At 42.9% G+C, this 23,233-nt stretch overlaps 1 protein-coding gene across 2 annotated transcripts in view; it reads left to right on the top strand.

Moving 5' to 3' along the window:
* The window catches only part of robo1 (roundabout, axon guidance receptor, homolog 1 (Drosophila)), a 215,602-nt gene extending 206,822 nt beyond the window's left edge, over positions 1-8,780 (top strand). Inside the window, exons 24-30 of one of the 2 annotated variants that reach the window (XM_069667969.1) lie at positions 1,581-1,725; positions 1,990-2,220; positions 2,708-3,207; positions 3,301-3,462; positions 6,440-6,715; positions 7,147-7,340; positions 7,547-8,780. In XM_069667969.1, the coding sequence (XP_069524070.1) occupies positions 1,581-1,725; positions 1,990-2,220; positions 2,708-3,207; positions 3,301-3,462; positions 6,440-6,715; positions 7,147-7,340; positions 7,547-7,561 (1,523 nt within the window). In that variant the 3' untranslated portion in view covers positions 7,562-8,780. Of the gene's footprint in view, positions 1-1,580; positions 1,771-1,989; positions 2,221-2,707; positions 3,208-3,300; positions 3,463-6,439; positions 6,716-7,146; positions 7,341-7,546 lie in introns of both variants that reach the window. The other variant, XM_069667968.1, reaches the window with a different exon arrangement.
* The last annotated feature ends 14,453 nt before the right edge of the window (positions 8,781-23,233 follow it).

Below are 23,233 nucleotides of genomic sequence, written 5' to 3'. Positions count from 1 at the left end.
GTTCGCTGATTTTCAACGTCAGTACTATCATGCTATTATGGGGAGGTAATGCCATTATGGCAATTTGGCTCTGTGCCTTTGGAGGACGCTATCTGCTTCTCCAATGGGCCCTGGAAAACCAGCCAGGGAGCTTGCTAAACTACACTTCCTCAATCTAGGATGACCACCTCCGATGTCATGTCTCGTTCAAAATCATCAGGTTTGAAATGTAGACTGCAGACCTGAAGATTTTTTAGATAATCCACCGGTATATTCTTGTTATATTTCAGATTCTGTACCGCTCTGAGTCATTGCCTGCAGTGAAACGGTCATATTTCACTCCAGCGTCTCTCGCTGGGCCGCTCCTTTCATTAGGAGGGGCGCAATGCATGCTGGGTGTTGTAGGAATGTAGAATGGGGGAAACCACAGCTGTTTGTACAACTTTCTCCACAGCTATGTCGCCAATTTCAATATTATTGCTTCTATCGATTGCCGAAAACACCAGCTTTGACTGACAGCCGCTTTTTCCAGGGGAGAATTTCTCCTTTAAGTTTGTTTGGAGTTTTATTCTTTTAGGTGCTCTTTGTAATTTAACTGCCAAAGTATTTCCCCCAGCTTATTATTGTTGTGAACCATATAATCACAAACACCCCCCCCCTTCCAGCTCCGTTTGGAAAATACAACCCCTTTTGCTCAAAAGCAATAAATCACTTTGAGATGCTAATAGTGCATGCTTTCAAAATGGCGATTTGATTAATTTCCATGTCAGTCTATCTTGAGGAGGAATTGAAAGGGAGATGCCTTCAGAAAGTGGGAAATTGCTGAACACAAAGAGAAGAGGAAACTGTCAACAATGCCTCCAAACAAAGGCGTGAGCACCATGCCAGGCTTCTGCTGCTGCTGCCTTTTGTTATCTGGATGTGATGTCGTCGGAGGGATGTTTAAAGCAAATTAGATAGAAGCATATATTTTTCTCTTTGTCCATGTTTAGTTTGCATTGCTTTTGTTAATTAGCTTTACTTTAATTCCAGTATGGAGCAGCCTAATTTCATCAGGGCCTCACTGTCTGCCTGTGGACAAGGACAAATGATAACACATAGCAGGCGGCATGCAACACTGCCACCTTAATGCCACGTATCCATTCTGATATTGCGCTTGAAGTTCAAGCTATTAAGGAGAAGCCTTTAATGCTTGCTGCACCTCACAGCTCATTGGTTCACTATTCTAATAGTTTGCTATTAATTGGACCCTTTTCGGCCGTTTTCCTCCTACCTATTCTCTAGCTGCTGGGTAATATCGCTGCAGGGAAATAACCGTGTTTTATAGAATTCACCATCATTTAATAACCGAGAGGTAGAGTGCACACTTGCATTAAGTGGAGCTTAGCATTAGCCTTTGCACTCTCACGTGTAAAATGGTCTTCTCTTTGTTAGTCTGTCTTGTTAAAGCATGTTATCTTCTGTCAGTCTCTCACTCATTACCTTGTGAATCTTCAACATTAATAATTAATGTGTTTTTCAGACTCAGAGTGAATGTAAGTCAGCGTGTCTGTAGGTGTCTTGTGACTGACAGAGTGCTTTTTTTTTTCATTCTAAAACAGGGAGTCAGGGTCACAAGAAGGGAGTGCGCACCCCCAAACTACCCAAACAGAGCACAATGAATTGGGCTGACCTCCTGCCCCCTCCCCCTGCAAACCCACCCCCCAGTCGGAGCACAGAGGAGTACTCTCTATCGATGGAGGAAAGGTGGGAGATGTCTGCACAGACACAGAGACACAGACAACCTGACAGGCATGCACACACTTTATTTAAATACTACTTCCTGCTTTTTCTCCTGTGCAACACTTGCCCCGGGGGTTTTCTATCTATTAGCGCTCGCTTCTCGTCAAACCTTGATAGAAGGGTGGCATGAATATTTAGAACATGTTTTTCTGCCTTCACTATATAAAAACATGCATGTTTTCTGTGAGTGATATGAAGGTAATGAGGCTTGTTTCTCTCTCTTGGCAGCTGTGACCCAGACATGCAGTGCCCCATGCCCCCCTCTCACATGTACCTGCAGCCTGACGAGCTGGAGGAGGAAGAAGAGATGGAGAGGGGCCCCACTCCTCCCATCAGAGGGGCCGCCTCCTCCCCGGCTGCCGTATCTTACAGTCACCAGTCCACAGCCACTCTCACACCCTCGCCGCAGGAGGAAATGCAGCCGATGCTCCAGGAAGCACCGGACAGCCATGAACGCAGGTACACCTGCATGACGTCAGGTCGAACAGGAGAGAAAGAAGAGTGATCATGAAGTATAGCTATTCCCTGAAGCCTCATAGAGAAACATGAGCACCTTTTGTATTTGAAAGTGTGTTTTTTAAGCCCATTAACTCCAAATTCTGTCTATTGTACAGCACAGTTGGCAGTTTTTCAAAAGCATATTTTAGCTTTTAGAAGGATTTCTTCGCTTCCAGGGAGCCGTTTGTTTCAGTTCAGTTCAGCACAGAATATAAATCTAACTTGCAGCGATGTGGAAGTTCTTTGAAATGCGCAATACATCACAGTAGTTCAGATTTCTGGGCAACATAGCTGCACCCTTTCTGATGAGTTTAATGTGCTTAGATCTACATCAGCAAATCATCCACTTGAAGATAATTTGCTAAAACATGTATCGTATGTAAACCATGTATCCAGAATATTCAGAATTTGCTGGGTTCTGATACCGTTTGTTTGTAACCTCTCTCAGGCGCCATGCTGTGAGCCCCCCGCCCCCTCCGCGGCCCCTCTCCCCTTCACACACATATGGGTACATCACCAGCCCGTTGGCCTTGGACACTGACGGCATGGAGGAGGAGGATGATATATTAGAAGAAGAGGAGGAGGAGGGTGACGAGACAGACGCAGAGGTAGCCAAGATGCACTACCACCACACCATCCCCCACACACACCCCCACCACCCCCAGATGCATCCGCGAAGGTTGCTGCTACGGGGTCTGGAGCAGACGCCTGCGTCCAGCATGGGCGACCTGGAGAGCTCGGTGACCGGCTCCATGATCAACGGGTGGGGGTCGGCTTCCGAGGAGGATAATGTCTCTTCAGGAAGGTCCAGCGCCGTCAGCTCATCAGATGGATCCTTCTTCACTGATGCTGACTTTGCTCAAGCGGTCGCAGCAGCGGCGGAGTATTCAGGCCTGCGGGTGGCCAAATATCCCAACACACAGGGCCACGAAGTGGGAGGAGCTTCAGGTAGGTTTTAGACAGTCTGCCGCATCCACAAGGATGTTACTGCAAGACATTTGAGGAGGAGTAAAAGTAAACTTCCTGTTTTTCTTTTGTCAGCACGAAAATACCAAATAAACCCGTCGGGCCACCGTCCGGGCAGCCCGGTGTCCACGGACAGTAACATGAGTATGGCAGCTGTACACAGGAGGCCTCCTAAGAAGCAGAAACAGCATCCTGCAGTTCATCCAGTGAACCAGCGACGTGAAGTCTATAATGAAGGTACACATACTTATATACTGTACATGTCAGTGTTCTAAAACTAGAAGCCCAGGTAGCTCACCTGCTATAGCACCTAGCTTTTAAGGCTGAGTCTTAAACACAGCGGCCCAGGTTTGATTCCTGCCCCGCCCTGTCCAACTGTAGGATTTGACCTCATGTGGGAACCAGGGGCGGGTCCAGACTTTTTTTAGTCTGGACCCGCATTTAATTAACCCTTTCTTCTAAGCTTAATTCTTTAAGAAGATGTATGAGCAGAGTTACAATTTAAGGTACTAAAGGAAATGTGCCACATTGAGATACAAAGAAAGCTACTAGCAGCCTGTTGCAACACAGCCCATATAGTTGATTTTAACACACCTCTGACAAGGCAAAAAGCCAATCATCGTTTAGAATTTTGGGGTGGCCAATCAGATTGCAAGTCGGGCCCAGGCCACCCCTCTGGATCCACCGCTGGTAGGAACTTGATACAGTAACTACAACTGTGATTGTGATTCTTAAAATAAACTCCATTTGCAGGTGTACTTGGTTGTCTGTAAAGAGTAGTGATAACTTACAGTCAACACACTGATGGTCAGATGGATCAGTGGATCCTCCTCGATTCTCTCCTCAGACATAAAGAGAAAAGTGCAGCTAACTCTGATGTAGTGTCTGTAAACGGCTGATTACAGGTCTGCTGTGAGCCAAAGTTTCAATCATCTCTCATGTGTTGACGCACATGCATTCATGGCATCACTCCTGATCTGTGACGCTGCTGAACAGATCGGGCGGGTGGTGGGCTGGAGGCCAGGGCCGAGAGCGGGGGGTAGGGGGGTGTCTGTCTCAAGGGAGCTCTGCCCAGCCTGGCTCTGCTGACACTGGGATGTCTCTCCACTCAGCCACTAATGAAATTGATCCAGGTGCTCTGGCTCATACTGAAGTGCCACCTTTCACTTTGCAGGGCTGAACATAAACCAAACAGGGGCTAAATACCGGCGCAGAAGGAGAAGCTTTAACCTTGTTAAGTAAAAGAGCCATTGACTCTTTACAGCATCCTTTTTAAAACACACACACGGCCTGCCGGTGGCTGTCCCGGCCGCTTCCTCTCCGCTTTGATCTCGTGGAAAGATATTTCTAAGTGTATCTGTATGTGAGTGTGCACACGCTCCCTCTGCTGTGTACAGTGTGTGCTGGCGCTCCTCTTAGTGTCAGGTGTCCTTGAGTGTTGGAAGCACTTGGCAGGGAGATTTAATATCCAGCTCACTGGGAGCCAGACCAGCTATATCACTGCAGAAAATCCCACCCCCCAGCCCCGAACCCCCACCTCCTGCCATCATCCTTATATCCTGGCTCCTTCCCCGTCCGCCGCCCCTCCCTTCGGAGTGATCTCTCCATCCCTCTCTTCCACTCGCTCCTCTCCTCTGGTGCTCCCCTCCCTCTCTCTCTCTCTCTCCTCCGTCTTTGTCTGAGCAGCGAGGGGGCGGATGACAGCTCCGCAGCTCTGTCTGTCCATCAGGCCTCCTGCTGATTGCATTTGATCTGAATGGATTGTTTTTCATTTGGAGGTTATTGCCTCCCCCCTGTCTCTGCCTCCCCTTCAACCCCCACCCTGCATACCATGTCTGAAGTCTGGAGTGTGGTCCTGAGGTGGTCGGTGAGGGGAGGCGATTTCATGGAATTTAAAGAAATATTCTGCATTGTTATGTCTCTGTGCCTTTCGGAGCAAGACAAATATCCAGGCAGCATCACATTAAATCCACATAAATACCATCAGTTAGGATGGCAGGTAAATAGGCAAACAAGTAACCGCCCAGCCGCCTCCCTTACCCCCCTTTGACCTGCCCATCTCACCCACGTTTGCATAGTGGATGTGGAAACACCCACGTTAAATTCCCCCCAATGACTCACATTCCCTTCGTCCACCTTAACCCTTTCCTGTCTCCTTTGATCAGCCTCATCCCTGTCTGTCTAATTAACCACCAGGCCCTCCACCGTCACACCCACCTTGGCGAGCCCGGAGCCACAACTCAGACCTGAGCTCCGTCCTCGCTGGTATTTCCTCATAAATCTAAGCGGCGCTCTGCTCTTCCCGCGTAGGGAGCTATATCTCACCGACTGTGGCATTGATCGGACTCAGACCGAGGCAGGACTCAGGAGGCAAGAGAGATATTAAAAAACTGCAGACGCCTCTCCGCTGTATGATATTGACTCGCCCCCCTTTTGTATTCAGGACGAGTGAGCGGAGGTTGGAGGATAATCAGAGGAGTGTATTGAAGCTGCCTGATTCCGCCGACGAGACGCAGCAAAGACATCACCTGCCCCATTAGCCTCTCCTGTGTAAAAAGCAAATAAAAGCTTTGATTCTCCTGCACAATGTGCAGCATTGAACAGTCTTAAAGCGTCTAAGGTAGCCTTCAGGATGCAAGCGCAGGTGTAAAAGTCAGCACTTGCTACGTTTATTTACTTTCTAATCCTGCGTGGATTATTGGTCCAGCCGTTGACAAAACCATCCTTCAGGTCTGAAGCTGATTAGAAGATGAAAAGCCATCGATCGCAGGCGGACAAGGCTTTTCTCCCGGCGTTCTGTTTAGATGTGATGTGTGAGAGGCTCGGCGGCCCACAGTCGCACTCATATGAATAATGGCTCAAGGACGAGCAGCATTGATTCATCGACAGGGGAAGTCGAGCAGGTCAGGGAGCCAGCTGCTGACCGTCACGCTCCCCTCTTCCTCCCCTCTCGCTCAGATCTCATAACTCTCAGGCCGTACTCCTCCTCTCTAATGTCATCTCTTCTGTTTACTGTGGAGTGTGCAGCGCTGCGAGTGTGTACACACACTGCAGCTGTGTTTGTGTGTCACCTCGCAGGTGTGCGACAGCTGAGTGACAGATCATACACACTGAAGTTTACACATCCTCCTTCCTCAGTCCTGTGTAATAATCTAAACTCTACTTATTGATGTTGGAGGTTAATGTGTTCTTACTTCCTGTGTTTATCCCTCAGATCTCCCACCTCCGCCCATCCCACCTCCAGCAGTGCTTAAGTCGCCTACGCACCCCTCCAAGGTAGCCCTGGAGGGGAGGGGAGTCATTTCCCCCAAAGCAGGTGAGGGCCGAGACAAGAGAGGGGCAACGGGGAGCTACCGGCCCAGAGACGGCTCGGACACCAGAACCAGCTCGTCTGAGCGCAGAGACGCTCAGGAGAGACAAAAGACTGCTCATGGAGGGAAAGGGAATAAACATGAGGGTAGCATCGCCAACAAGGCACGCCAACACGCAGGTAAGTCACATCAAAGAGAATCACTAGCCCTTTTTACACTGCGGTTCCGCCTCAGCGTCGTAACGAAGCAGCCTTCACCATTTTACATTGGATGAAAGCAACGCCGGCGTTAAGCTGCCCCAGTGTTTTTACATACGAGGCAGAAGCAAAATGTGCGCCAGGTGTAAACAAACTTTAGCTTTAAATACACACACACGCTCTGACGTCATTTTGCTTCTGTTACTACCTCCAATGTCGGCTCAGAGGCAGAACGACTTCGCCGCACCATTCTGCCTCCGCCGTGCGTTTTACATAGCAGACAGAACGTAGCAGCGGCGTAATAATCCCGCCTTGAACTGTCAGTGTAAAAAGGGCTACTCATTGTTGCTGGGTTCAGTAGGTCATATGTGATTTTGCAGGTCTTAATTTGTCTAATAATTGTTCTTCCGTAGGTTCAGAGGACATTTTGCCCTACAGCCGACCACAGTTCCCCACAGTCAACAGCCCCCGAGACCCCAGCTCCTCCAGCTCCATGTCCTCCAGGGGCTCAGGGGGCCGGCGGAGAGGAGAAGGAGGCCGCAGGAACCCTGCAGACATGGGCCTCAACACCACGGGGGCCTTCACACAAGGAGATGAAGAGCTAGAGGTAGAAACTGTCAACGAGCACACCGGCTGATTTGGCTGTCTGGGAGTTTAAGAAGTACATATAAGGATGCATCAGCTCATAAAATACAGATTTTTTATTACATAAACACAAAACACAAACAGCCTTTAAAGCCGACAGCCAGTTTATCTGTGTCGCTCTTGTTATGAAAGATGGAGACTAACCAAATGTTTGTTTCTCCTGCACAGATGGTAGAGAGCTGAAGAACAGAGGAGGAAAACGAGGAACTGTCCTGATTTTTTTCCAAGAGCGGAGCACCATTGTTTCTCTTACAATTTTAAATATCTCAGTATTTCACCATCATGTTCGCTGCCATCATACTGTACATCAGTAGTGTTTCTTTACATCTGGAAAACAATGTTTTTTTTTCTAACTTATCATTTTCTATGTCCATTTAAAAAAAAAAAAAAGGAAAGAGTGTCTGAAGATAAAAAGATGGTGCATTCAAAACAGAAAACGCAGTAGTATATTTATGTTGAATTCCAATGCAATATGGAGGGAAACCTACTCCAGACATTGACATGACTCGGCCTGCCTTCGACCAGAACTGTGGGCGCCCGTACAGTCGCGTGTTACTGTAAGAAAAGAGCTGCAAGCAGAGCGGGGTGGACTGTCTGTAAATATACGTGTAAACATGATGTCCTCTTGTTTTACCCATCGTGGTACCTCAAATTTGTCTTCCTCGTTTTATTTGAATTCTAATTTTATTATGCCAGTAAATATAATTATTATTTTATCATTTCCATCCATGTTGTAAATGCTATATTATTTAGCTGCCCCAAGAAAGTGCCACTTTGGGATTCTTTTTCTTTGATTTGTTTTTTGTAATGCACTGTTCTGTTTCGTGTTGTCGTCAATGTTTGTTATTTGTTTTACTTTGGTTTTAAAAGCACAATCACTAAACTTTATTTTAAACCATTCTATCTATTAACCTTTTTGTCTTACTGGAGGAAAACAGGTATGACAAAAGAGTCTAGTTAATCCTGATGATGATGATGATGATGATGTAGGTAAAGGTTGCTGTTTACGAAGGCTGTGCTTGAAAGGAGACTCCTTGCGTTGTGATTGTCTCCCTCTCCGGTTCTGACGCGAGCTCAAGTGATGAAACAGACAGTTAATGTGAGTCATAGCTGCAATGTAAATAACTTTTTTCGCATTGACCATAAACTCAGCTATTGCACATTAAATGGTTCCGTTGTCTACTAATGCACTTAAACGAATGTCAAATACAGGAAAGAAGAGTCACTTTGGGAATCTGGAGAGGTTGTAATTGGACAAGAAGAGTCTCTTTTCTTGACGAGGCAGGGGAGGCGGACCCCTGCCTTTAAGGAGAAAAGGGTGCTGTTGTTTATTCATAGGACATCTGCAAACATTTGTTTCGTAAAGCAAAAAAGTAAAAAGAACTAAAAAAAGAGATGAATAAAAAAGTTCAAACTAAACTTGTTTCTTTGGTCATTTATTTATCACACAATACTTCACTATTTCCCACCTTGACTGCGGCACCATTCATCTTCACTAAAGACACAAAAAGAGACGATTAGAAAGGTGACTGCGCACACCAACCGTATCTCTGTTACATGGGTTTCACCACTGGCCGGCCTCTGTAGGGAAGTGGCACAATTTAAATGTGAGCATACATTATAAAAAAGTCTTTATAAACACAAAGAGACGCATAAACATTCTGAACATTAAAGCTCCTGTGAGGAACTTTCGGTTTGTGTTGATTGTGGCGCCCCCTGTGGACAAAGCCTTACCTCTTATCTCTTTGCTGATTTTGTCCTGTACGTGCTTGAGCGGTAGCTTTAAATAAAAAATCTCATCCTGTCATATGTATCGCTCACTTTAAATTTTTGCCCTGGAAAATATAAACAGAGGCAGCATGCAGTTAATCACTGCGTCTGACCCCCCGCCAGCTGTTTCAGGCATTAAAAATAACTATATAGAAATAATCAATCTTGTCGCTGATGGTCTGGTTTGCTTTTGTAGCTCAGATAGAGTCATCTGAATTAATTTCAGTCTGTTTCATAACCAGAGAAAAACTCACACAACACAAAAATGTCATGTTTTAAGCTCACATATCACCAAAAGATTTCCTTTGCAAGGGACTTGTCTCTATGCAACGCAAATACAACAAGATCTCAAGTCACCTCTCATGTAATTTAATTTCTCATCTCTTTGTTGGAGCTGAACAGCAGCACTGCCAACATCTCTTTTCCACCATTCAGACAGAAATGTGACCGTGACTCGCAGCTGAGACTGAAACAAAGCTTATGTTTATTTGTTTTTGGAGGGATAAAAAAAGAGACCACTTAGGAGACAGGAAGTGTATACCATTTCATATTGGCAGAGCGTGTAATGCATCATCTTTGTTATAGAGTATCTTTGACATAAAACTAGGGTAGGCAGAGCGAAGCGGCTGCTTTTCCGTTCTCTGCGAGTGCTGCGAGTAAACAGTAATCTACTATGGCTGAACAAACAAAAAAGATGGATGACTACAGATACAACTTCAAAAATAAGTTAAAATCCAAAGAAAAAGAAACAAATTGGACGCTCAGATGAAGGCAAACAGTCTAAAAAGGAAAGCAACTGTCAGCGAGGAAAATCAAGAGTTACAACCGGAGCCAACCGTGGACGTCACACATGCGACACTGTCTGGATATCTGGGGAGTGTGCTCCCACAATTATCGTTTATCGCCATAGGTGCCGCCAAAGATCTTCGAGATTATCACTTTAAAGTTTGAATATTATGTTTAAGGAAAATGATTAAAACAGGCAGCTGTTGGGGATCAATGTGCACTAGCAATGACTTGTATTCAGAGTGCAAGGGTCTCAGAGTAGACTTAAATCGCTCATATGCAAACACATTTTATACTTGTGAAGTGTTTGTATGCATAGTTCTGTTTAATAAATGTCCGTCATTTGGAAAGCTGCTGCACGAGCCTGTTTCCACTGGAAACGTTCTCACTTGTATGTATTTTAATACTCCTTGCTCCTCTGGCAGGCGTCAGACCTGTCAATGAAACTAATGACAAAGAAGTCGTATAATTTCACTGATTGTGTTTGAGCAGCGAAGCTCGAAATAATGTGTGAGAGCGGCTGTCATTACGTGCAGCCTTTACACACAGACGTGACTATTTATAGGATCCATATCATATGATCATCACATGTACCTCAACCAGTCACCATTGATCAGTCTTTGTCTGTCTAAACATTACACTTACTTTTTAATTATAAACATAACTAATGATTTACTGTTTTATGATTAACAATGTGTGTTGATAACATTTGTGTAGATATGAAAAACAATTCATTAAAGTCATAAATTATTGACACGTTTATTATAGCTATAATGGCAAAGCATCTTATTAAAGCTCAATGTCATCACATCTGTTGCATTCTAATATGAAATCATCTGAGCTCTCTCTGGTCGAAAGGACACGCTGTACTTCAGCACAGTGAAGGAGGGAACTATCAATACCCTCAGCTCAGAGGCTGAACAGCTATTTCTGTTCTGTACTGTACCAATTCAAATGTATTACCTAATGCCAATTCCATTAGTGTTCTCCATTACTCAATATATCAGCATCCCGTGTCATTCAGTGAAGGCATTTGGAGCCATAGAGGGAAGCTAAAACCAACGGTGAAGGGATTATATTCAATTTGACAGGCCTAGATTGCTGCCAATTAGGCGTAAGGAGGCTTCAATGAGGTTACATAAGAGAGCGAATACAGCCCTCATCTCATTGCTCATCAGTCAGTAGCCGGCGGAAAGGCTGCTGACTCGGCAAAACAAAATATCCATAAAATCGGAGGATGACTCTGTCGCCACAGAGAGGCTGGAGACGGCGACTTGTCCTAATTGGTGACCGAAATACATTTGTTCCAGTTTATTACATCTAACCTGCCGACTGCTTGTTCTCACAGAGGCAATAACCCGGCCTATGGGAGTCTTTAATGTCAACCCCTGTCTGTCTGGCTTATTCAAACACCAGTGATGGAGAAAGAGAGACGGTTCCTCCCCTTTATACTCCCTCCTGAGTCTCAGAGAAGTGGAATGGAAGTCCTGTTTTTACAAGCTAATGACTAGCGCAGCCCACCTCAACATCCTGGAGCCTCAAGAGACCGAGCGTCCGAGGCGTCAGCTGAAAGCTATCAGAGCGATGAGAGGTTCCACGTCCTACTGACTCATTTACTGCAACAATTGGTAGAATTTCTGACCATTATAGAGGCTTAATTCATGCTTTGATCCCACCTTGTATCTGTAAAAATGCAGGAATGTACAGAAGAAGCTTGTTTTTGCAGCTTTTTATACACGCAAACTTGTCATCTTCGGAAGGAAAATAATCCAATTTGTGCAAATATTTACTGAGAAAAATCTATTTCAAATGTACCAGTTATATTCAGTAAGCTTTTATAATGGTTTAGCTAAATAATGACAACTGTGGTCTCTGCATTCCTCCCCTTCCTCCTCCTGCTATCTCTTCTGGATCTCCCCTCCCCCTTCATTCCCTCAGGTGTTCCCTAATAAGCACCTTTCTAAACAAGAACAAATTTGGAACAGGGGAGAGCATCCCCTCATGCCTCCATCCATCATTTTAATGAGTGGAGGTGTGTCCAGGCCCCACAATGAGATGCAGGTGATTAAGGATATTAAGCAGACACTCTGTCTGCCAGGGTTATTCAGCCCATAATGGCATGAATATGCACGATGAGGCCGGATGGTCTTTGGTCTGGTCCTTACAGTTACTCTACCTGTGTGCTGGGGGGAGGCTCAGAAGTGTAGTGGCATGTCTGCATCATTCAAACTGGGGGGAAGGGGGCTTAAAAATAGGACGGTGTGTGCATTGAGTATGATATATTTTGCTCCCTCATTTGATTGGTTTTCTCAAATAATTTGTGCAATGCAGGCACCTACGTACGATATATTAATGGAGCAAAAGATTGGTTGAAAAGATTGAGAGATGAATAATTGTTAAATTGCTCAGTTTGATTTAAAGGAAAATTGTAATGTAATATTGTAACTGTGAACTGAATATGTTAGATTAAATAATTATGTACATTGTCAACTATTACGTTAATTAAAATACAATAAAATGTGGCTGTCCAATTCCAGCTTCAGCAACTATCGTTACAGCAGGTCTGCCATCTTTGTCCATGTGTAAAAGCATCGTGCATGTAGCTGAAAGAGAGATACTCGGCATTAAACTATGTTGATAGGTGGTGTATTTTTCTTTGTCTTTCTAAAACCAAAAACACAAGAACAAAGTGTAAGTAGAGGAATAAGCTAAATCTGCCCGTGTCTAAGCTACAGTCATTAGCATGTCTGACTAACTAGCTTACTAATTACAATAAACAAAAAATTGCTTCCAAAACCAACAATCATTTACAAGAGGTTACAAAGTGTGTAGTTTTATCAGGTCACATTATTATGTCATAAAAGTCTTTGTGTGTTTCTTTAAGTCATTGTGTAAGAACAGTTTTTCCACTGTATGAAATATGCTCTTGGACATCGTCCTACTTTTGGCTAATATTAGCAGTTCTGTCATGCTTTTTCTGTATTTGAGTTCACTCAAGTTCACAAAGTAGTTTATATAATCTGGGCAGCCACACAGGTTTATGTTAAAATAAATACTCTTTCTTATTTGTTTTAATGTCTTGTGCATAGATCTGCTGGTGAAAATGTTTTTCACCAGCGGATTTTTGCCAGGCACATGTAGCTTTAGCCGCAGTCTTTTAGCATACGTATGTCATGTATGTAGCAATCAAGTACAAGTTTGACACCCTTTTAAAGGATTTTCCTTTTTAAATAAGTAAGGTGAAAATACCTAATCTTTGCTTTGAGCTAGGTTGCTTACATTAGCTTGATTACCTAGCTAGCTACCGCTAATAAACGCTACCACCAGTTGGCATTTTAGTTGGCTAAATTAGTTTTCGTTGACTAGATATGAGAATCCCTATTTTGTATACCTATGACTAAAAACAAGAACCTACTGTTATAAATATTGCAATTTTATATAGTAAATCTGCCAATTTATAGTTGTATAATGCAATATGTATATTCCCTCAAAGAACAAACAGTGCATAGATAGAAGCTACTGTTCAGAATGTCTACTAGAAATATATGACAGGAAATGGTTATGTTAAAACTTATATCATAATCTTGAGCCAGAACAAAGAATCCCCTGTGGAGCTCCGATTGCACTAAGGTGGATAAAAAACACGATGTTCTTTCCATCAAATCATCTTCACAGGGCTGAAAAATAGAACCTGCACAAATCAGGTTCAACGTCTCCTCATGCTACGAATAAAGACAATCTATTTTCAGTAAAATAACGAGTCCATTTTCTAGGGAGGAAGTACATTTACAGACGACTGATTCACTCATAGGATTTGATACACCAGTGTCAGTATGAGGCCTAATTACTATATTTACTGTATTATAGGAATATGCTAAACGTGTACAGTTCTGTAAAGCACACTAATCTCTCTTCCTCTCCCAGCTTCCTCTTTCTTTGTGTCTTCAGTGTTTCACTTTTTTTGCAATCAATAATTTAAACAGCTTTTGCTTTCGACTCTTTCCCAGCAGCCAGAAACTAATTTCTTTTGTGCACATTCAGGCTGTCTCTCATTTCTGATCGCCAAACTGCTTCATTAACCTCCTTCCCAAACTAGGAGGTAATTAAGTGAACAGCTGTGCACTGTCTGACAACTCGGCTTACTGTCGCTATCCTCGGCGAGGAACGCCAGCGAGGAGCCCGTCATCACAGGTGCACAGTGTTTAGACAGCTTAGCAGCACCTCTCCACAGCCATTTACACTACAGCTGCAGGTCAGACGCCACCTCTTCAGACAATCAATCAAAACTCATTTACGTTTAATGATCTCACCAACAGTCTCATCACAATTTCACATCATTACAAAAAGTTGTTTTTAATCAATGTTAAACACTTAGGCTTGTTTCGACCGGTGAAAATTGAGCAGAGATGAGTTATTGTAAAAGATAGCCGTCAGTGGAGAGACCGCCAGACGTAATGAGAGAGGGGATGTGGAAGCCAGCCAAATCCAAGTTTTTTAATAACTGGGAAGTAATCTGGGTGATTTGTACATCCATTTGTCACTTAGCCAGTCATTCTAACCATCCTTATTTAGTGCCGATGGGGTCCGCACAATTAACCCAGAGGAATAGAGCCTTCTCGTGCCGTCTCCTGAAATCTTCCCTCCCTCAGCTTTTTCTCTGCTGTCCTCTTTGCGTCGGTTAGCTGATCTCACCATCCAACATTTAATATCACCAATGACTAATGGTCTTTATCAAAGTGCTTATGATAATTATTAAGCCTTCATTCGCTCTAATAATTATCAACAAGGTATAGAAAAACTAGAATTACCACCTCATGGTTGTATGCCCCTGCTGACCAGTCAAGTTGCAGTTTACATCCAAGTCTGTCCAGACGTATACAATGAAGACTTTGAAGGAATTTAATAAAAGGTATTAAGTATATTTCTTGGCGAAACGTGGATGCTTCACACACATTTTCAACCCGGCAGCACAGAAGATCCATATAATCACCACAGTTTCAAGGTGGGCACCAAAGATTAGTGTCACTAATTCAGTATCTGACCAAATGTGAAATATCGTCACAATCTCCCCTTCTATTCCTGAGTTATGGCGTTGAATAATGGCCAATAAAGTGTTTTTGCAGAACATTATGTTGTCACAGGGAAGTTGACCCTTGACCTTTTGGGTATAAACTGTCATCACTTTATCATCTTATCCTATTTTGTCATTTGTCATACAGTAAGTAGCGTATGAATGTTATGTGTAGTCACAAAGACCTTGACCTTTGACCACCAAATTCTAATCAGTTCATCCTTGAGTCGAAATTAACTTTTGTGCCAAATTTTTAGAAATTCCCTCCAGGCGTTCATAAGGTATCGCGTTCACAAGAATAAAATGGACATGAGGTCACAGATACCTTGACCTTTGACCACTAAATTCTAATCAGTTCATCCTTCGTCGAAATTAACTTTTGTGCCAAATTTGAAGAAATTCTCTCAAAGCATTTCTGAGATATCATGCTCACAAGAATGGGACGAACGGACGGACTGACGGACAACCCGAAAACATAATGCATCCAAAGAGGCCAGATACTCTGCGGCTAAACTGCAGGTGAACGTCAAAAAGTTATAAAACTATTTAGTGTCTTGCATGAAACAATGTCATGACTCAGCATGTGAAAACTTTATTCCACTCATAGTAACAGCGGTCAAAAAATTAAGCTAAAAAGCATCTTAACATACTGTCATGTTTAATGTTTAAAATACATAAACAGTATTTTTGTTATGTTAATTACTGTTTGCAGTAGGTTTGTATTAAATTGTATTGTTCGTTCATGCCATTTCGATAAAGTTAGACCAGGAAATGAAAGCCACATGTGATTAGTCAGCACATGGATCCATTTACATCCACCTGTGATTAATGAGCACATGGATCCATTCACATCCACATACAAAGACTGATGGATCAGCGCCGTAAGTTGCTGTATTTCATTATTTACATGTTAAAGTTAATTTATTATGTGTCATTTTATTTTTAAAAAAAAAAGCATTTAATAAGTTGAGATTAAAAACGTATTTACTAATATGTTCATGCTTCTCCAATGCTCATGCTTGTACAATGCTATGTTTGTAAAAAGCAACATAAGACTGACTGTTTTGATTTCTGTATTTTTATTATCCACTGTGAAAGAGTTACCAGCAAACGTTTGAGTGGAGTTTAGCTTCATGTTTAGTCTGCGTTTTTTTCACCCTTACGAGATCATCATGAGTTTTGTTCAGTTTGGTATTTAATTTATTTCGTTGTTCAGAAATCCTTTTCTGTTTTATTTTGTCATTTGCTACCCTGGTGTTGCTCACTTCCTGCCTTTGTGCGTTTTCCCGCCTTTGTGATTGTTTGCCCCACCCTCATTGTTTTCACCTGTGTCTTGTTAGTCTCACCTGTGTCTGATTACCCCATGTGTATTTAATCTCCCTTCCATGCCAGTTCGTCTTCAGCCTTGGTGAAACCCTTCATCAAACTTTCTGCAACCTTGCTCCTGGTGTAAATTTTCCTTGTGGCTCTTTGTGTGTTTTTGGTTGGATTTAAGTTTAAGTCCTTTTGTTGGACATTTGATATCTGGACATTGAACAGCCTTTTGCTCTGCCTTGTTAGTTTTTGCCATTCATTTAGTCTGCATCTGGGTCCTCTCCCTTTTTGTTTAAACTGAAACGTGACTCATACACTGTACTGTACAGTACATTAAGTAGCAAGTGGACACCACCAAGCACACATAAACTACTTTTAAGTATCATAAATTACTAAATAATAATCTTGTCCATTTGGTAATTAATTTTCAAATGCCCAAAACATTGTTGGGGATAATGTGGGATTCACAGCACTACAACTTCACTGTGAGAGAAATGTGTGTTAATAACACAGCACACACACAGAACTGTGTCGGTTAGAATTGCACACCTCTACTTTAACTGCCTCCATGTTTCATATTGCATTTTAGTGCATTAAGAACAGGAGAATGGTTTGGCATACAGTTCAATGAAAGAACTGGAACCCCTTCATTGACTCAATGTAAAATCTATTTCATTTAAGAATCTAATTTTAGCTGAACCAGTAGTACATGTGTTTAAAATTGGCAAATTAGAGTAACTTTAGAGCCATGGTTCTCAACTGGTGGGTTGGGACCCAAAAGTTGTGGCAAAAAGTCTATGCTGTGCTTTTATTTTTAAGGACATGGGTTTCCTTCGCGGGCAACGGGCGTGCAGTAGAAGTGTAGTTTATTCACACTCCATGTATCCACTGATTGGGTAATCCCAGCTACAGTTACATTCTTGAAACTTGATGAGTCTAGCTGCATTTATGTTGCAGTATTTTAGTTTATTTCTGTTGAGAAAATGCTGCTAACTGACTGAATTGAAGAGCGGATATTTTCCTCACACTGCTACCGGCTGGACATTTTGTTTGACTGTTATACTGTTGTGTTTTGTGAAGCTGACATACTGTGATGTTTCAATCCGTCTCAGGTCCAAAGTGCACCATTTTTTATAAAAATAAATTTAAGTGGTTGAGAAATTTCCGAAATTTGGATGGCGATTTGTCATTAAAGTCTAGGTGAAATGAAAAATGTCATTTTCACCTGCCTGGTAATATTGTGCATCTAGTTGACAATATAGGCCAAAAAAATAATACAGAAAATCTATTTCTTTGTATTTTTGTATCAAAATCCGAATTTTTTTTTACCGGAATTTTTTCTTCCGGTAAAAATAAATTTCACGCGTGCTTACGTAAGTTAGCACCAAACAATTTCAACCAATCAATCTGCAACATTTAGCCGCAGAGCACCAAGAACGCTCGGTCAGTTAGCTAGCTACTGCGCCGTGGAGAACGTCTGTCTACGCCCACTTCTCAACGATCAAATCAAATCCCTCTAATGATATGTCCCGCCTGCACGTCCTGTTTCACTCGGAAATACGTCACGATACGGAAGCTAGATACTCTTGAAATGCCGTTTCAGCTCGACTTTAAGGAGGTGGTGGTGGGTCCTGAGGCTAGACCAGTAGAGAACCACTTCTTTGGAGTAACGTGGAGAGCAATTATGCAGTTTTATAGCATTAGTCATTTAAATTCTGTTCCGCCGTCAGTAAATGTTCAGCACAACTTCTGCTCGATAAATACTTGATTGCACATCAAACTTGTAACTTATTGATTCTCCGTCACTGAACTAATCAAACGATGGACTAATCATCTCAGCACTACCTTCATGATCTATATATTTTCCTGACGTTGATGTGATAATGTTTTAAATTTAAATCCTGGCAAGGCAAAAATTCTGTGATTCCAATACTTGCATAAAACAGTCCAGCTTAATGCTTGTAGCATTAAAGCTACAGTGACATTAAAGCGTAGATAGTTTGGTGGAATGTGTTGTGTATCATCTCCGTGGTCCTCCTTCAGAGTCCTTTGTCATTAAGTGATTACGCTATTCTGTCTCCCTCCTGTGGATTCTCCATCAGGCTCCTGTCCAATGCAATATTTCCTCCATTACAAATCTAATTGATTTCTGCTAAATTACAAAACAGAGCACTAATTAAACCCCTCCTCTCATAGAGACACGTATAGTGTAGGTGTGTGATTCTGCCACCCACTCATTTCCATGTCAATTCAAAGACTCCCATTACAAGGCCCTTGTCTCAGTCAAGGTGTTCAGCACATCTATAATGACAGTATTGAAATAACCCTTGACCCGGCTGACTCCTCCCCTGGGTTAGGAATGCCAAATGCAAACACACAATCACACCATTCAAGAGCGACATGTTTTCATAACAGCATCGCCGAGCGCGCTCAACAAAACACTGACACGACCAATCACAGAGGCTAAATGTAAATGATGATGGACAAAGGGCCGGCGGTGCTTCATGTTCAGCGAGGGCTCATAATGGGGATAAATTAGGCTGTTTTCTTAGTCAAATGACGAGGGGAGTGCTGCTGATTTGAATGGCTGGTGTTCGTCAGGCATTGATGGATGGAAGGTGAGGACGTGGGTGAGCAGGCTGTGGAAGGGAGGATGGTGTCGGTGGAGTTTAAACCTTTGGATCCACCCTCCACCCTCTCTTTCTTTCCTTCTTTCAATGTTTCCTGACAGGCTGCTGACTGAAAGAGTGCTGGAGATGAGACATGAGTTCATCACGCTCTGTGTGGCCTTGGGGCTTTCTTTTCTCCTCGCGTAAGATGGCTGATGTTGCCATCTTAAGCTGTTGTCTTACAGCCCGAGCATTTCTCTCCTTTTATAACCGTGACCTACTTGAGAGCAACGGCTGCACCCTTTCACCTCCATTTATCTTCTTATCTTCATACGTTTGACTTTAAAGTAGATAAAGGGATTGCTAAAGACAGGGCAGCGCGGTATGATGGCTTGAGGTTGTATGTTATTTGACTGCAGTGTATTTCTAGATCGTGTCCAGAGCTTGTTCTATTGATTATTATTTTTCCCCCACTCAAAAAAGACTAATGAGCCCGGCGAATTCCACAAGAAAGGTTAATACAATATTGAAATGTCAGGAGAGTAATGATATTGTTCTTTCTTCCCATGGTCCTGCAGGAAAGGGTGACAAATGTCTTGCCCTTTTCACTCGCCGTCCCTCCCCATTTGTGATCTTTTTCTCTCCCCGCTCTCATTCTCTTTGTCTCTGTGTCTGCTTCTCTTTTATTCTCCATCTCCTGATATTTTCCTCTTCCTTCCTCGTTCTCCTCCACTGACCATGGTCTCCTGATGCCAAGGACTTATCCCCACCACTGCGTGTAAACGCTGTAGCGATATGCGGCGACACAGCGCTGGAGATGGGCCGTTCTGTACACTGTGTGTGGCTGTCAGTAGATGAATAGCATTGATCCATCTTCATTAGGAGGCGGTGAGATATCATCGGGAGGAGTTTGCCTTCTGTCACGAGCAGAAACTCTTCCTTAGAAACCAGACCATCGTCTGTGTACTGCTTCAGCTTTGTTGTGAAACACTTCTTGTTTCTCGTCCTGGTGGCGCACACGTTAACAGGTCGTGTGTGTTCACAGCTTCCATCCTGACTCCTCCCATGCTCCTGCAGCACCCTGGCATGGGGTCCAAGTTTTAATCAACTCTGCATAATTGGAGTGATTCCCTGTCTTGCTGTATATTTCAATCCATCTGTATAATTACGGTGAATTAAAGTCTTTGTCAGAAGGAACGGGGAGGGAGAAGCCTCACACAGATCCACACCCCCCTCTCCGTAGCTCACACAATTACACACCATCTTGAGAGAAAGAGGAAATTACCTCTTTTGTCATCTCATTTTTCACTGATGGGGGCTAAGCGCGCATGAGCGTCAACAATAATTAATGCATCCCGACAACCTGTGCACAAAACATCGCCCGTATCCATTTCAATATCACAGATTAACCGATTAGCTTCACGCATTAACACAAAGTCACAGTTGGTCTTAGGTGGAGTCGTTCTGATACAGAGACCAATATCGTGTTGTACAGTGTTGCAGCTACAGCCTTTGTGGTATAGGGTAACTGTGAGTCAATTAACGGGTCTGATTCCATTACTAATTAGCCCCAAAAAACAGCTGGTTGGAATACTCACGTCAAGGTATCAGGAAGGACAAAATGGTACCGGAACACAACTATTTTTAGCGCTACAGTGTTTTCTGCTTTAGGACTGGTGTTTAGAGGAACAACAAGGGCTGGTGGTCTTCCTCCTCGCTGCGGGGGCTTTAGGCCAGCCATGCCTCAGTGCAGTAATTGCATCGATGAGAAGAAAAGCAGTAGCTTGCAGGCGAGCACGGGTCGTCATTACTCTGGGTGAAGCTAGCAGCCCTAAGGTAGGCCATTACTGCAGCGTGTCGATAGCTGATGCCGTGCTATGATAGAGGCAAAACGTTGGACCTCCCAGGGTAAAGTGACCACTTCCTGCCTCCGGGTTAAAGGTTCAGGCAATTACTTGGACACCAATTTATCTCCTGTCTGTACGAGGTGATCCTCTGAATTGTTCCAAACCGAATAGGAATGGAGATGCAACCATTACGTCTTCCCTCTACTCACCATTCACGGCACTGCTTTGATAGCGTCATTGGCATCCAAGTCATAGACCGATCCCTGGTCTATGTCTCTCTCATTTCCTCCTCTCATCCATCCTGCGGCGGACAGCTACTATCTCTTCCTCTATAAGGCAGACATCTGCAGAGTAGGGCCAAATCACTTTACTCTCCCACAGGAGGAACAGTCCTCCAATAACTTCCAGCTCCGTCCAGGAAGTCCTGCATTAACCATGAAGCCGGTTTGCCAAGTCATAAGGTTTCATTCGTTTTATCAGAGCTGCCAGATCCTTTGAATAATTGCTATTCTACAGAGGGGCTCTTTCCTTTATTGTTCTGAATTCAAGCCAGTCATTGTTGAGCATGGAGGTGGCTGTTAGTGTTTATGATGTAGTTCACAGGAGATATGCTGTACAAGCTATACATTTAAGGCGTTAAAGCAATAACACGGCCATTATGAAGGTGATAATGAGCTTTAAAGGTCTGTTGTGATTGTACTGTAGATTGATTCTGTAATAGAGATCTTAAAAGCGTGCTATGTGTGCCTTTCTTTATCCGTAATTGAATCTTAGCCGTCTTTATCTTCATTTATCCTCATTTTTTTTAAGGTCTTTTACTCTGAAACAGTCGTCTCCCGATCTCCTGCCCTTTATGACACATTTAACACTGACCTCGGCCTTCTCCCAATTTTCCCCTCACCACCTCCCCCCTTTTGACCCTCGCCCTATCTTCCCCTCCTCTTCTTCTCTCCATCATTGTCACCGCGCCTCTAACTTCCAAGCAATTGCAGCTTTTTGTCACGCAATTTTTCCGACAGCCAATTTACAAAGTGGCAGGACGCATCTATCTCCGGAAAGGCTGAGCGGTGGTGCTCCGTCTCCACCAGCTCTCTCTGACTCGCTCACGGTTGTACCTGCAGCCCTTCGGCTCTCTGCGACGCCGTCTGAACGTTTCTGCCTCGTGAGAGTTTGCTTTGAATTCGGCAGGGTTGAACTCGGGGTCGCTTAAAAAGAGACATGTCACAAAGTCATTCTGAGAGTTGGTGACGTGCTTCATCTCAGACTGTTGACTCTAACTTACTGGAGGTAAAATTTAGACTGAAGTCAGCACGTCTGTCTCATACTGTTTATTATCAAAGGTAGGAAATTAAAATGGAACTGAAATTGAAAGTTTTAGTTAATGAAAACAAAAGGGAAATATTTTCAGATAAAACTGGCAAAACTATTGTAAAGTTCCAATTTATTAAGTAAGACATCTTTTTCAGGTTCCTTCCTGCTTTCATTGTCTCATTGGGCTTCCCATGAAAAGTCAAAGATTTTTTTTTTTAGGTTTGGTTTTTATTATTGCCCTATGCCAGACATTATATTAACAAACAACAACAAACAAAACAAAAACAAGGAAATATCAACAGGGCAGGGAATACAGAACGCATTTAACGTTATATAATATGTATGATGTCATTGTGGTATTGTGTGTACATTTGTTGTGTATGTATGTAAGTGTGCGTGTGTACAGTGGCTTACAGTCAGGTCGGGGATAATAAGTCGTGGGAACAATACTGATGATGTTAGTAATTATTGTCAAGTGACACAAGATGATATAATAATGATGATGTCAATAAAGATCAATCAATATTAGGGATATTTCTAGTACAAATCTAGTCATAAAGAAAGAAAAAGGAAGAAATATTGAAATAAATAAAAATAAAGTAAATAAATACAAAATAATACAAATAAATAAAATGAATAAATAATCAAACAAATAGATTAAAATAATTTAAGGCAAAGGAACAGAAATAAATAAATAAAAAATAAAATATAAATTAAAGTGTGCACGTTGACTTGCATTTTTCAGTCAAAGTCCTTCACTTTCTTTTATCAGCTGCGTCAGAGTAAACACAGGAAAATGTAGGAGTGACAGGCAGGCTGAAAACCTCAAACCAAGTTGCAGTCTGACCCTCGTGTGTTCATTGTTCCAAAGGTTTAAACCGTCAGACAAGAGATCCACAGAGGTCTCCGACTCTCCAGAAATGACGCTCTTCTGCAGACACAGGTGTTCATATAAAATATTAGCAGCAATAAAATCCATGTAATGAGGTGTGTCTTATTTGTCCAAGTAAGTATTAACACCTGACATTGATTTGATGACATGACATGGAAGCTATTGAAGAAAAACATGACGTTTTCCATTAAAATATGAAGAGTGCCTGTGAGCCCGGCTGCTGTGAGCCTGTCTGTATGTGCTCGGCTTGTTTTT

Source organism: Semicossyphus pulcher, unplaced genomic scaffold (assembly GCF_022749685.1).
Source record: "Semicossyphus pulcher isolate SPU_LCO1_2020_fin unplaced genomic scaffold, fSemPul1.0.p SCAF_19, whole genome shotgun sequence".
NCBI classification, from domain to species: domain Eukaryota; kingdom Metazoa; phylum Chordata; class Actinopteri; order Labriformes; family Labridae; genus Semicossyphus; species Semicossyphus pulcher.
The sequence above is the reverse complement of the archived record's forward strand: the minus strand, read 5'-3'. Positions and strand labels throughout refer to the sequence as shown.